The 13,978-nt window shown below is 48.0% G+C and overlaps 1 protein-coding gene and 1 long non-coding RNA gene across 3 annotated transcripts in view; one reads left to right on the plus strand and one right to left on the minus strand.

Moving 5' to 3' along the window:
• Window positions 1-7,276, minus strand: part of UBE2V1 (ubiquitin conjugating enzyme E2 V1) — a 24,493-nt gene extending 17,217 nt beyond the window's left edge. The window contains exon 1 of the mRNA XM_019640945.1: window positions 7,160-7,276. Within this exon, the coding sequence (XP_019496490.1) occupies window positions 7,160-7,181 (22 nt within the window). The 5' untranslated portion in view covers window positions 7,182-7,276. The remainder of the gene's footprint in view (window positions 1-7,159) is intronic.
• Window positions 7,277-7,284: 8 nt separating this feature from the next.
• LOC109381862 (uncharacterized) lies at window positions 7,285-11,333 on the plus strand. 2 transcript variants are annotated; one of them, XR_002123830.1, is made up of 3 exons: window positions 7,285-7,424; window positions 8,319-8,427; window positions 10,943-11,333. It is a non-coding gene; the product is annotated as an uncharacterized LOC109381862 (long non-coding RNA). The 2 variants fall into 2 exon arrangements; XR_002123831.1 differs by having other exon boundaries at window positions 7,285-7,409.
• Window positions 11,334-13,978: the final 2,645 nt, after the last annotated feature.

Consider the following 13,978-nt stretch of genomic DNA (forward strand, 5'->3'; position numbering starts at 1 on the left):
GTGTCACTGGCCCTCATATGTGGGATCTGAACCGGGGCCCTCTGGCATCCCAAGCGAGTTCTTAACCATCGCGCCACTCGGCCGGCCCTGAGTCCTGTGTGCATCTGACTCCTAAAAAGCAGCTTGAGAAACAGCTTCAAGTGACAATACAGAGGATATAAAAAGGGACTCTTACTGATCTTAATAGAGTGTAACTACTAAAAAGTTAACTATGAAAATGTTAAGATAACTTCACCAAGGTGCTAAAATATCACAGTAGTCCAAGATTTTTTTTTTTTTCAGAAAGAAAACATTTGTTCCTGTTACTTTAGAATTCTTTCCAGAAGGATTTTTCCTGGATCTGTGTCAGTATCAAAAGTCAACCAGTTATTCTCTTGGCTAAATATAAACTGAAAAGCCAGCAGCTGCAGGATATTACAAAGAAAATATGACAAGTAGGTTGAAAAAGCACAAATATTTGATAGGATTTTACACCACGTCATAGTAAAACATTTACTGCCGTCACCTGAAACACAGCAACATGTGAAGACATGTGTGATACAGAAAGGATTCTGAAGCCCTTTAAAACAGCTTTTGGGAAAATCATGACCACAAAGCAGCAACTATCACAGTATGCCCATCTTTGGAAAACCCTAGCCTGGCCTGGGCCTCGATTTAAAAGGACAGAGCCTCACAGGTTTCTCCTGAGAAGCTGCTAGTTAAAACTGGTCTGGTGGCCCATTCAGGGAAGAAAGTGAATTGAGCTAGGACAGTCTGGTTGGAAAGTACGGAGGCCTGGAAGGTGACATACCTGAATTCAATGTTTTTGAAGGGTGGATATAAAGTCAGGAGAAGGCAACTTATTTCTGAGCAACTGGCAAGTGCAGTCTGGCTGCCTAGTTAGTGCCCACCCGGGAGCATATTTTTTCTCTCTTTCTCTCCAAGTATGGTCCCTAGACCTGCAGCCTACACATCACCTGGGGACCTGCTAGAAATGCAATTCTCAGATTGCACAGCAGAACACTCTACTGCACCACAGAACTACTGAATCTGCAACTTGGAGGGTGGGGCCCAGTAAGCTGACACTCTCCAGGTGATTCTGAGGCACACTAGTTCGAGAACCCCTGACCTAGGGGAAGAAACAGTGGCAATTTATCATTCTTTACAGTCCAGACAATGCGACTACAAACAGCTGGTGACAAAACGCAAGAATCTGTGTTTCTCTGCTGCTAGGGAGACAGAGGCCAAAGATCAGACTTTTCCCTGACAGGGGTGGAGTCAAAGAACAAGATGTGGGAAGTGAACTTGTCCAGACAGTTGGGGAAGGAAGGCGAGCCCAGAGTTAATTCTATGCTCAAGTCCCTTTCTTTCTTTTTGAAAATTTTTGTTTGTTTTAAATAAGATTTTTTGTTTTTTAAGCTTTATTGGGGAACAGTGTGTTTTTCCAGGACCCATCAGCTCCCAGTCAAGTCGTTGTTTTCAATCTAGCTGTGGAGGGCGCGCAGCTCACTGGTCCACGTGGGAATCGAACTGGCAACCTTGGTATTATGAGCCCATACTCTAACTGCCTGAGCCAACCGGCTGCCTTTCTAAATACCAACTAATCAGGACAAGAGCGTTTCTTTCTGAAAGACTGATCAGCCACTTTTGTTTCTCCAAATACGTCAAATTTATATATTTGACTATATCAAGGTGAGACCTGGATCAATTCACTGCAACTTCAGCTATTTATTGAGCACCTACTATATGTCAGGGACTATGCTGGGGGGCCAGGGACAAAGAAAACAAGGCAGAACACTGCCCTAGAGGAAAGGCACAGAAAAAATGCAAGAAAACAAATAAAACTTCAGATAAGGTTAAGTGCTTTGGAGAACAGACCAGAGGTATAATAATGACTGAGATGATTATTGAATGGTTGGCCACCACTGCCTTCTGGGAGAGCTGAGACCTGAGGAACAAGAAGCAGTCAGTCACATGAAGATATGGGGCAGAGCATTCACTCCCAAAAAAGGGAGAGCAAGAGCAGAGGTGTATGTGATATCACTTGAGGTCAGGGAACAGGCAAGTCCAAGACCACAGACGGCCCTGTGGGCCCTGGAAAAGAGAACTGATTTTATTCTAAGCACAATGGGAAGGGCTTTCCGCAGGGCAGTGGCAGTTTCTGTTTCAAGTCTGTCAAAGATCATTCTGCCTCCTCTATGGAGAATGGATTGGAAAAAGGCAAGGCTAGAAGGAGGAGGCTTTTGCAGTCTTCTAGAAGAGAGAAAGATGGTTCTGGTTGGATAAGAATAATAACAATGGAGATGGAGAAGGGGAGCTTTTGACATCTATTCTGTGGTTACACCTGCTGGACTTGTGATGGCGTGAATGTGAGGATGAGGAGAGAATCCCTATCTACCCATGAAAGAACTAATCAGCCGAGGCAGGCATGTCAACAGACCTGCCAGTAGCTGACGGAACCTGAGATGCCTAGCTGACGAACAGGCAATGGGCGCTGGCAGAATGACAGTACAGCCGAGAGCCCGTGTCCCAAAGCAGAACTGTCCCGGTTCTGAACCCTGGCTCTGCCAGTCACTGGCTCTGCATCTCAGGCAAGTCATTTCTTCTCTCCGGGCCTCAGTTTCCTCACCTTCACAATAAGTACCTGCTTCAAAGGGGTGCTCTGAGAAATGAGATAATGCATTTATTTACTACAGCATCTAGCACATAGTAAGCCTTAGAAGTGCAGCTTAAAAAAAAGTCTAAGGGGCTTGCATGTAAATGAAGACAAGGACCTACTTTGCACACGATATGAGGGGGCCCCAAGCCCAATGAGTATGAGTTATTGAGTGTAAGGTATAAACGAGCAATAGTTTCCTGAAAAACGGACTTCACGTCACTCAGAATGGGATAAAAAGGGGCCAGGGATGCTATATACAGGGTTCCTGCTACAGGAGGCAGATGCTTCTCATTAAAGCCCTTTCTCTCACTAAGATTAACCGCTCCAAGACCCAGGAAGAGCATACACCAAAACCCACACCTTCCCATTCTCTTCCTAAGGTGCTGGAACAGGATGCGGAGGGAAGTGGAGTCCAAACCCCTGGGCTCTAGTCTGAGTGTCCCTGCTCCTCAGCCAGCCCAGTAATGCTGCGGGGCCAATACTGCCCGTGGTTAGCTCACTGGGTTGTGGAGATGACATAGCAGGTAAGTCAATGTGCTTCTATATATGATATGTTATACAACACTATATATAATATAAAAGCAATAGTGTTAAAATATTTACTTCACCAACGTACTTCACTTGGGGCCTTTCAGAATTAAACAGAGGATTCCTGACTTGACATTTTGTATTCCACCATCAAATTACTGTAGAGCTACATTTCAGGTGAAAGAGAGAGGGAGGAAGAAAGAGAATGTGGTGGGGGGAAGAGGGTGGTTTTAAAGTTTTTGTGAAGGGGCAAATCGCGATCATCAAAATTAACCTTGGCAATCCCTAAGGAGAGCAACAGGCTGTGCTGGCCCCACACAGCGTTTCCCCTCCATCACTGGGCAGGCTGCTGTCTCCTCAGCTGGGCAACCGTATGAAGCAGTTCTCTGGATTGCAAGGCTCATGTTGTACAAAAAGGCACTCAGTTACAACCGGCATAACAAGATGCTCACAGTGAGACACACGGGAATGAGACCGACCAAGACTACAGGTTCTCGTCTCTCATCTCCACCTCTCTCTGGGGAACACCCTCGAATGGAATGGAAGACTATTAACCTCCACTGCCCATATGGTTAAATTTTCATAAGCTGAATGTGTGCATGAGGCCATTGCAATGTATGCAAATTTAAAAATCACACCCAACCAGGGCTTACCCTGCTGGTACTCGGTTTCTGGTTATCTGGTAGGGAAGCCTGTGGGATGCGGGGTGAGAAGGACCTGGCAGCCAAGAGCCACTGTGTGAGGTCCTGCAATCCTGAACAAGGCAGGAGAAAGTCACCTGTCACAGCACGGGCATCTGGGGGGGGGGGATTCTAGTGGGCTCTTCCCAGTCCCACCCTCTAAGATCTATGCAGGAATCTCACCTTGCAGAACCAAGGGAGGTAGGAAGGTGTTAAAGGCAGGTGTGAAATCAGTGATCATAAAAAACTAAGTTCAGCCCTTACAGGAACTCAAAGGTTTCACAGCTGTTTCCTGGCAACCAGGGGTAGATTAATCAAGAGGCTTGGTCTAAACCTGACTAAGAAAGGCCTCAGGGCCCCTGACCACATCTCAAAGACTTCTCAGGGTTAGAAGGCAGAGGCCTGTACACTCCTTTCAGTTTAACCCAATTAAGATCTTCCTGCTTCCACTCTTAGCATTCTATGCCCCTTTCACTGCCTAAAGGCAACATGTTAAGACCTTGTCATTCCCCTCTTTTTAAGACTTTTCATTCATTCATTCATTCATTCATTCATTCATTCATTCATTCAACAAATACTTACTGAATGCCTACTTCATACCAGACACTTGCTCAATGGCTTCCCTTTACACTGAATAAAATCCAGAGCCCTCTCTCCAACTCATCATCCTTAACAAGCCTCCCTTGCACACTGAGGCCTTTCTCTGGTTCTCTCAACAGGCTCAGCTTGGTCCTGCCAGTGCCTCTGCCCTCACTGTCTCCTCCTCTCCTGCCTGTGACACATCCTGGAGGGTTGGCTCCTTCCATCGGTTCAAATGCCCCATCTTAGAGAAGCCTTCCCTGGCCACCTCTCCAGACCCTTTATCACATTACACAGTTTCCTTCATAGCACTGACTGCTATCTGAACTTCTTTCTTATTTACTCCTTTAGGGGCCTTCTCCCTGACTAGAAGCTCCTTGAGGACAGGTGCTATGTCCATTTTGTTCACTATTCACAATGGGACATAGCAGGCCCTCAATAAATACCTGTTGAATCAACAAAGTACTTTTGGAAAGCCCATCTTAGGGCACCTCAAAGCCCGTTCCAAGTTATCTAAACCCTGCCAAGTGCTCCTGTATTCCACTAGCCAGGAGCTGACACTGCTTTATCTGACCACCACTGCGTTTATGAAGCACTCCTCAGTTGGCAGGGCCTCAGGAAGTCAGAATTAAGTAGCTGTTGAACCGGATGGTAGGTAGCCAATCTCAAGTGACTGACAACAGGGCTGAGCTGCACCACCACCACAACGAAGCTGCTACGGGCACACTGCGCTCCCTCCACCGCCACCCGCAGGTCGTGGCAACCTGGCAGGGGTGTTATTCGGGCGCGAAGACTCCCACAGCAGTCTGGCCTGAGTCAGCCTCTCTCTTCTGTCTGTGGCAGTATCTCAGGAAATGAATGGACTCGGCTCAGTTCCAACTGAAACCAAAGTCTAGGAAATGAATGTGTGGTCCCCTGTATCCTCCAGGAAGATCCTGCTGCTTTACGCGTAAACGGCAGCTGTGGTAGCAGTCCGATCCCCTGCATCCATTTCATTTTATCCCCACCCAATATTCAGACAAGAACGGCTCCTGGGGATGGATGCCAGAGGAGCACCATCCCGGAAAGACATGGAGTCCCCTCACCCTGTTCACTTGAGGTCACCAGCTCTCTCCCAGTGGTGCTGCCACTGTGGCCTTTAAAGAGCCAGAGGATTTCAGTACCCAGGCTAGTGGCCCTGCCACTTCCTCCATCGCAGCTCACCCATCATCACCCCATCTGGGAGGACCTTCTTGACCAACTTCACTGCCAGCTTCCTCACCAAAGGGGGAAACTCACTCCCAAAGGCGGCACTTCCAGGATCTGAGCCTCTGGCCTCCTCGGCCCCTCCGGGGGGACCTTCCCCAGCCAGTCCTCACCCCGCCTCCTCAAACAAGGCCACCTGAGTCTGTCCCCATGTCCAGCTGCAGGGTGTGCAGTCTGAAACAGACCCTTCAGGATGTGATCCTCAGGCTCATCTTAAGGGCGTAAAGCAGGGAATCCAGCCTCAAAATAAGTGCTGCTGCCCTTCACCTCCTAGGGACTGGAAGAGCTCCCCCTCCCCCAAAGTGTAGCCCCGTCATTCCCTCGTGCCCATCCTGGAGAAGTGGGGCTTCACTCAGCTTCCCTGCCCCAAGCAGTCACCCAAGAATTCCCACTGCATCTGTTCCTCCCCAACACCCATCCAGCCAATGGGGACCTTCTGAGCTGAACCCACATATCTATCAACACGATCCAAAGGACTGGAAGGGAGTGCCAGTTTCCATAAAACAGACACTTCCCTCACCCAATAAGGGAGATTTTTCTTCTCTCAAAGAAACAGCTCTGAAACCTGACCTTTTCCCACTCTCATCCGCTGCATGGGGCTTCCCTCGGTTAACTCCCCCCCCCCAAACACCTCCAGGGCTCTCAATTCACCTGTTCTTCACCCACTATCTTAAGTTTCCACCAATTGCCCCATCGGAGCTTACCTCCTAAACCCTAACATCTGTGTCCTCAAACAGGGGCTGGGAATGATGGGATCATTTCACTATCGGCCGCCCCAACCAGCACCCTCAGGAACCCGAGCGATCCTTTTCCCCTTCTCACTTATCGTGTGGAGATGCCCTTACTCCCCGCAAATGTAGCCACCTCAAGACTCCCCTTTTCTAATCGACATCGGTTTTTCCGCAGCTAACCTCATCCCCCAAACTAACGCTGGAGCCGTGCCCAGAGCCAATGGGGGGTCCTCTCAGTCATTCCTTAGGATCCCGTTTCCTCCTCCCATCCATCCTGACGAGCTTTTCTGAAGTCCCCGCCAAACGGACATCGCAAGACTCCCCCCGCCCCCACCCGGACACACAGCATCCAGAAAAGGACTTCCATCAGCTTTGGGGCGCCTCCTCCTCTAGGGAACCCCTCGATCTCCACCAAAGAGCCGCCAGCCCCGATCTCCTCAGGAGTGCCTCAGGGAGCGCCCCTCGCCCGCTCCGGTCGCTCAGCGGCGCCCGGCCCTTCCTCACTGCGGGGCCCTCACACCGCCCGGGGGAGCCTCTGGGCCTTGCCGCGCCGCCCACAGGCCCCTCGGGCCCCCGCCCGTGCTTCCGGCCGCCGCCTGCTCCTCCTCCCACTCAGGCCCGCCGGGTCGCCGCCGCGGAGCCTGGCGGACGGAGGCAGCGCAGAGGCCCTGGTCCCGCTGCAAGGGCCTTTGCGGGTCCCCGACCCCCGGCCCGAGCCCACGCTCCTTCGGCCGGCAGGGCCCGGCGCCCCCGCTCACCCGAGCCCGTGGTGGCTGCCATCTTGCGTCGCTGTCGCTCGAAGGCCGGCCCCTTCTTCACCCCCCACCCGTCCTTGGGTCCTTCTGCGCAGGCGTGCGCGCAGGCGCAGATGCCATTGCTGACGCCTGCCGCGGACCACGCTATCCGACGCTGGGAAGGTTTTTTTTCTGCCTTTTTAGAGAGAGGAAATATTTGTTTGCGCGAGGGCCCAGCTATCTGCAAGTCTCTCCGGGCTTGGGTGCGAAGGAGGTATTGAGATGCTTGGTGAGAAGGGCAGGGGTGATCAGACTTGGGAGGGCGAGATAGTGAGAAAACGAGAAGAAAAGATAGCTGTAAAAAAGCGCTATTTCGCTTCCTGCATTTTCCTATTTTGTTGGATCCTCACCAGGTCGAGATTAATGTGAAACGCGAAGCTGAGCCGGGTTAAGCCATTTATCTAAACTCAGCTGTTAAGTGGCTAAGTCCGAATCTGAACCCAGGCCAGATCGGCTGGCTTCCAGGGTTGTTCGATGCTCGTGGGCCAGAGGAGGCGTGTAACCGGTCAACTAAATAACCTGAGGGGGCATTAAAGTGGCAGGGAAAGCATTCACTCACTCATTCACTCATCGATCGATTTGTTCATCCAAACAAATACTTAACTAAGCATCTACTATGGGCCTGGTGCTGTGCTAGGTGCTGGGGATGGAGGTGCATTCCTGAAGAGGCAAGTCCCTGCTTACGTTCTTGTCGGTGACTGAGAGCAAGTAAACAAATAGGAAAGAACATAATTGTGATAGGATAGAGAGTAAACCAGGGAAGGGGCTCCTAAGGTGGTCACATTTTAATGGAGACCGGAAGGATGTGAAGGAGGTAGAGGAAACAGTGTTTATAGACCCTGGGGACATATATTTGCGAATACATGTTCAATGCAAGGAGCAACTCCCCATTTACCATAAATGGTCTAAACAGCCCTTATATGGATGTGGAAACAGGCTGTGAGACATGAAGGGACTGCTTCAAGGTCACACAGCTACACACTGGCAGTGGAAGGACCAGAACTTTCAGTACCGAGGAATGAGAAAGCCGGAAGCCCTTTACCCAGCACGTCCAAGTCATCACCTTGTTCTGACAGCAATGCTTCCTGAGCATTTCTCATCTCCATCCACTTTTCTTCCTTAGGGTAGGCTGCCCGTGTCTCCTCCCACTTGGATGACCCCCGCAGCCTTCATTCTTGACCCCATGGTCCATGCTCCACATGGCAGCCAGAGTCTGCTCAAAAACTCATCAGGTAAAACTTTTCAGTAGCACCCCACTACCTTGGGATAAAAATACAGACTACAAATTGAGTGGCCATAGAATTATCCAACAAGGACAATTGTCAGATTGAAAGTGGGCCTAGTGGAATCTTGTCAGGGCAGCAAGCAGAAACCAGCATTCTCCAGGGCAAACCAGGATGCATGGCCACCCTACCCACAAGGCCCTGCACCTAGGGCTAGCAGTAGGATGGGGCCAGTGAGGTGTCTAAGGAGCCAAATTTAAGGAGGCTTTCACCTGGTGTCTCCCTAAAATTTGTACCCTCAACTTTCCCTGCTCCGTGGCACTACTTGCACCTCAGACTTGCTGTCCCTCTCCAGCTACACTGGCCCTTTTCAAGGCCTCTGGAACACATGTCCTCTCCCTCCTCAGGGCCTTTGACAGTGCTGTTCCCACTCATCAGAGCTCCCATATCCAGCATCGCCCTCTCAGGGAAGCTTTTCCTGATTTCTCCATCCAGGTCAAATTCAGCCGTAATTGATTTGCAAAGTGCCACGTGTGTCTCCTTCCCAGCACTGGCCACATGCAGTCATCTTGACATTATTCCATGTATCACATGATTCAAGTTTACCTTGAAGAGAACAGAAAATATTTGCCCTGGCCTTTGAGGCATTGTAAAGCATCAGGTAGCAACTGGGAAGCATTTGGGCTCCTAAGGTGGCCTCACCTCTAGAGTGAAATTTTCTGGGTTTGAGGCCGCCTTCACCAGTCACTTTGCTGTGTGACTTCAGGCAAGAGACTTGAACCCGGGCTGGCATTAGTTTCCCCTTCTGAAAAAAAGGATGATAGTATCAACCTCATAGGGTTGCTGTGGAAATAAAATGCTTTGATAAAACCCTTTGGCACAGAAGGAGGGTCGCTAGAAGAACTGACATTTATCAAGACATATCCAGCTTTTACTCCTCACAATTGAATGAGGCAACGCCTAGGTATAGCCCCCTTTTAGAGATGAGAAAACTGACTTTTTCAGCTAACGATGAGGAATAAAACACAAGCCTCTTATCCACGATGATAATAAATGTGTATTCGCATAGATTTCTTGGTAGTCGTACGAAATTTCTGGAAAGCGAGTAATATTTATCGACAATAAAGCGAATTCCTATGCAAAGCACCTCTCGGAAGGAATAGGGTAAGCAGGAAGTCTCCGGGCATTCTGGTTATTGTAGTCCAGAGTTGTCGCACAGCCTTCTGGGAGTTGTAGTCCTCCCCTCGCTCACACTTTCAGAGAAGCTCCACCCCCTCCCCAAGAGGTCACAGCCAGTCTCCAGTGCGGGATTTCTCAGGCGCGGCGGGGCTAGGTCCCCGCTCTGCTTGAGCCGTTTGCCTCAGCTGATGCAGATAACAGAGCTGTGTTTTATGAGATTGTTGGGAAGATTAAAATGGTTAATAGAACTAAAGAATTTAGAAAAGGGTTTGGCACAGAGCAAGTGCTATATAAGTATTACCTACCACTATTATTAATTCTCATTGACCCTTGCAAAGTGGCTATTATCATCTTCATTTGTCAGATGAGGGAACTGAGGCTAGAAGGAGTTAGATGACTTTCCTAGGGTCACACAACACGAAGGAGTAAAATCCAGTTTTGGAATCCAGTTCTCTTAACCCTGGGGCACCTGCTGTTTCCTCTGTGGTGAAGAAGCTGGAACCTGGGAGGTGTTAAGCAAAATGTGGGTGTATTTGCATTTTTACAAACGCAACCTGGCTGCCTTGAAAAGATTGAATTGTGTGGCAGCGAGACGGGAGGTGGGGAGTCCAGAGAGGAAGTGTATTGGACACTACTCTCAGTCCAGTTACCACGTCCCTCCGCACTCATGGAAGCCCGTGTTTTTTTTTTTTTAAAGATTTTATTGGGGAATCGGGGAAGGGGAACAGACAAGTTGCTGTCCTTTTGTTCTTCAGTCTATTGTAGAGGACGTCGCTTCACTGGCCCATGTTGATATTATCATTGCACTCTTCCTAGGTGAGGCAGATCGGTTGCCGGCCACTGGACAGCCGCTCATGGTGGCTCTTGGCAGCTCATGCTGGCTGCGGTTGCTGATGCCAGCTGCCAGCCACTCACGGTAGCTTATGGCAGCCCACTGCAGCATACACGGTTGCAGGTGACTCACGGCAGCCCAGCTCCAGGTTGAGCTGTTGTTCACCATCTTAGCTGTAGAGGGCGCAGCATCACTGGCCCATAAAGTGGGATCTGAACTGGGTTCCTGCTACTCAGAGCTGGCATCCCAAGCCAACTCTTAACCAACGTGCCACTCAGCCGTCCCCCCCCCCCCATTTTGTTTAGGAGGCCAGAAGGTCCAGCGTCTAGATGTGAATCCAAGCCAGTCATGGGCACTGCCATTTCCTTTTGCCAGTGATTGATCCAGTGGTGTGCCTGTGACCTAGTTCTTTCTGGCCAATGCGTTGTGGAGGGGGCATGTTTGGAAAGTTTTCCTGCTCTGATAACAGCTGAAGAGAAAGCCTTTTTTGTCCCCTTTCCTTCTTCCTATGAGATTGTAATGGTTGGAGCTGTAGCAATCACAATGAAACCATGAGACCCAAGCCTGAGGCCAAAGAGCCTACGGACTCACCAAAGAAGCCTGCACAGAAAGGCAGCAAGAACCAGGACCTGGGTGATGCAGCTGAGCTGCTGAATGAATCCAGGGACTGCCGACCTACAAGCTTCTTAAGATAGGACGAAATAATGGTCTTTATTGCTTACGCTGCTCTTAAAGGTAAGTTTATGTTGTCTAGAGCCCAAAGCATACCTGATAGATACAGGAAGCTGCCACAGTACTCCAGTCAAGAGATATATAGATGTGGACTGTTCCAGCGTTCAGTGAAAAACACTGTTCTCAAAAGATGGGAAAATATCTGGGCAGTTTTGGAATCTCTGGATGTGAAAAGCATGAATAGTTTGCAATAGAATATTCAAAATGTTAAAAATGCAATATACTTTACAAAATCTACAATATTATTTTTTTGGAGCAATACACACTTCTCAAACTCTTAATGTGTGACACAAATCACTAGGAATCTTAAAAATGTGAATTCTGGTTCCATCGGGCGGGGGGCGGGGCAGGAGTGCTAAGATTCTGCATTTCTAACGAGCGCCAAGGGATGCCAATACTGACCCACAGACCACACTTTGAGTAGCAAGGTTGTGGGTAACAATATATAACTTTGTTTATATTTCCAATTTGTAGTGAAGAAAAAACCCCAACTTCATGCTATAGCTTTTATAATACAAACTACAAATGTAAAGCTGATGAACTGTTGCTAGAAAGTGTCATGGGAACCCAGAAGACAGAGCCTCTGACACCTGGGAAGGTATCTATGGTTGAGGGTGTGTGTGACAAATTTGCTAGTGGCATTTCGTGGCACATACATGAAGTTATGTCCCCTAAGTGTGTCTGAAGAATAGCATGAAGATATTTTATTTAATGTTTGATATAGGTGCTACAATATACAACCAGAAAGGGATGGGAGTGGGTGGGTAGGGGATTATGGTACAGTTCATTCACTTTTCCATTGATGGACATCTGGGTTGTTTCCATGGGCTTTTTCCTGTACAATTTATTTCTGTAATGTCAGAATTTTATATTATCTGTTCACTTTTGTGGTCAGGGAGAGAGGAATAAAAATCAGGGGTCTGGACTTGGGGGGAAAACAAAAAGGATGAATTTCCTTAGTTTATAAAGAGCCCTTGCAACGCATTAAGAAAAAAAGATAACCCAAAAGAAAGATGATAATCAATAGCAAACATTTATGGAGCAGTTAGTACGGAACATAGTAGTTTACTTATAGTCATTGAATTTTCAGTGACCCAATGAGGTAGGTACTATTATTATTCCACCTTACAGATTAGGAAACTGAGACACAGATAGGTTAAGTAATTTACCCAAAGTCACAAGTTTGTAAGTGGCAGAGCTGAGATTTTGAACCCTATGCTCTTAATCACTACTGTCCTGCCTCCCAAGAAAAATAGGAAAAGGACATGAATGGAGTAAGGAAATGCAGTAAGGAAATGGGATAAAACACCCAATCTCATTCAACATCTTGTATTTCAATGACTCTAAAATGCATATCTTCACATTCAAGCATCTGTGAAATCAGGACGCATCTTACAATGATATCTTAGATTCAATGAAATACAGTAAGAGAAATGCAAATTAAAACCACCTATCAGATTGGCAAAGAGCAAAACACTTGATAACACACTGTGTTGGCAAGGGTGTGGGGAAACTGGTACTCTTAAAAGTTGGGAGAGTTTTAAATGGGCACGGCCTTGGTTGAAGGCAGTGTGGGAGGAGCTATCAAAATGCAACAGCAAACACCCCGGACCCAGCCATTCCTTGAGATTGACCCCTCAGGTCTGTTGGCCCTTATGAGCAAAGACTTCAGTTCTCTGATGCACACAACAATAGTTTGTATTACCCAAGACTGAAAATGACCCAATAGCCAATGAGAGAGAAGTTAAAAAAAGGAAGGCCCATCTTGAACTTAGAATGCTACACAGAATGAACAAGCATTGATATAACAATATATTCACACAATATATTGAGTGAAAAAAGGCAAGATGCAGAACTGTGCATATAATATTCTACCTGTTTTGTGAAAAGGGGGACAGACATGTCTCTATGCCTATATAATGGGCTTGCAAGGGTCTTGTGCAAATGATGGCCTCTGGCCGGGGGGACTGAGGGCCTGGGGGAACATGAGCGGGGAGCAATTTACTCTTCCGTCTAGACCAGGGAGTTGCTTAAGTTTTTTTCTGTAAAGGACCATAAATAGTAAATATTTTAGGCTTTGCAGGCCATTTGGTCCCTCTACTTTGCTGCTGTATTGAATGAGCAGCCATAGACAATATGTAAATGAGTGGGTGTGGTTGTGTGCCAATAAAGCTTTACAAGCAATACTAAAATTTGTACTTCACATGGTAGGCAATGCTTTTTTCCCCAAAACATTTAAAAAAAATGCTCTTGGGACCATAGAAAAATGGGTTGGCCTGACTTGGCCTACCGGCCGCTGTCAGCTGACCTCTGCTCTAGACCCTTTTGTATTGTTTGATTCTAATTCTTTACCTTATGCATGCATAATTATTACAAAATAATGTTTACAAGGGGAGATTGACATTTTAGGTTTATCAAAACAGGGCAGGTTAGAGTTGGGGCACCCTGGTGAGACCTCTCTAAGAAGTGAGCACAGAAGATGGTGCATGACATTCCCAGTCGAGTTGGAAATCCATTTGCCCTGCACTGCCACCTGCCCTACTCCACCACCAGATAGCAGCACAAATCCACCAGAGACAGGGCCATCTCGGCACCAGCTGGGAAGTCAAGGGCAGAAGTTGGCCCATGTGCCTGTTTTATTCTGCCATAGTGTTTTTAAAAAGATGGAGCCAGCGTTTAAAAATCTGACTTCTGGCTCCCCTTTAATTAGCCGATGTGAGTAGCAGTTGCACTTTGGGGCCTGATGTCGCCAGGGCATCCCAGTCTTTAGTGTCAGCTGCTGTTTCTCATTCTGTGTTGCTCTTTTCTTATAGAGGA

The sequence above is a fragment of the Hipposideros armiger genome, unplaced genomic scaffold, assembly GCF_001890085.2.
Source record: "Hipposideros armiger isolate ML-2016 unplaced genomic scaffold, ASM189008v1 scaffold_54, whole genome shotgun sequence".
In the NCBI taxonomy this organism is placed as follows: domain Eukaryota; kingdom Metazoa; phylum Chordata; class Mammalia; order Chiroptera; family Hipposideridae; genus Hipposideros; species Hipposideros armiger.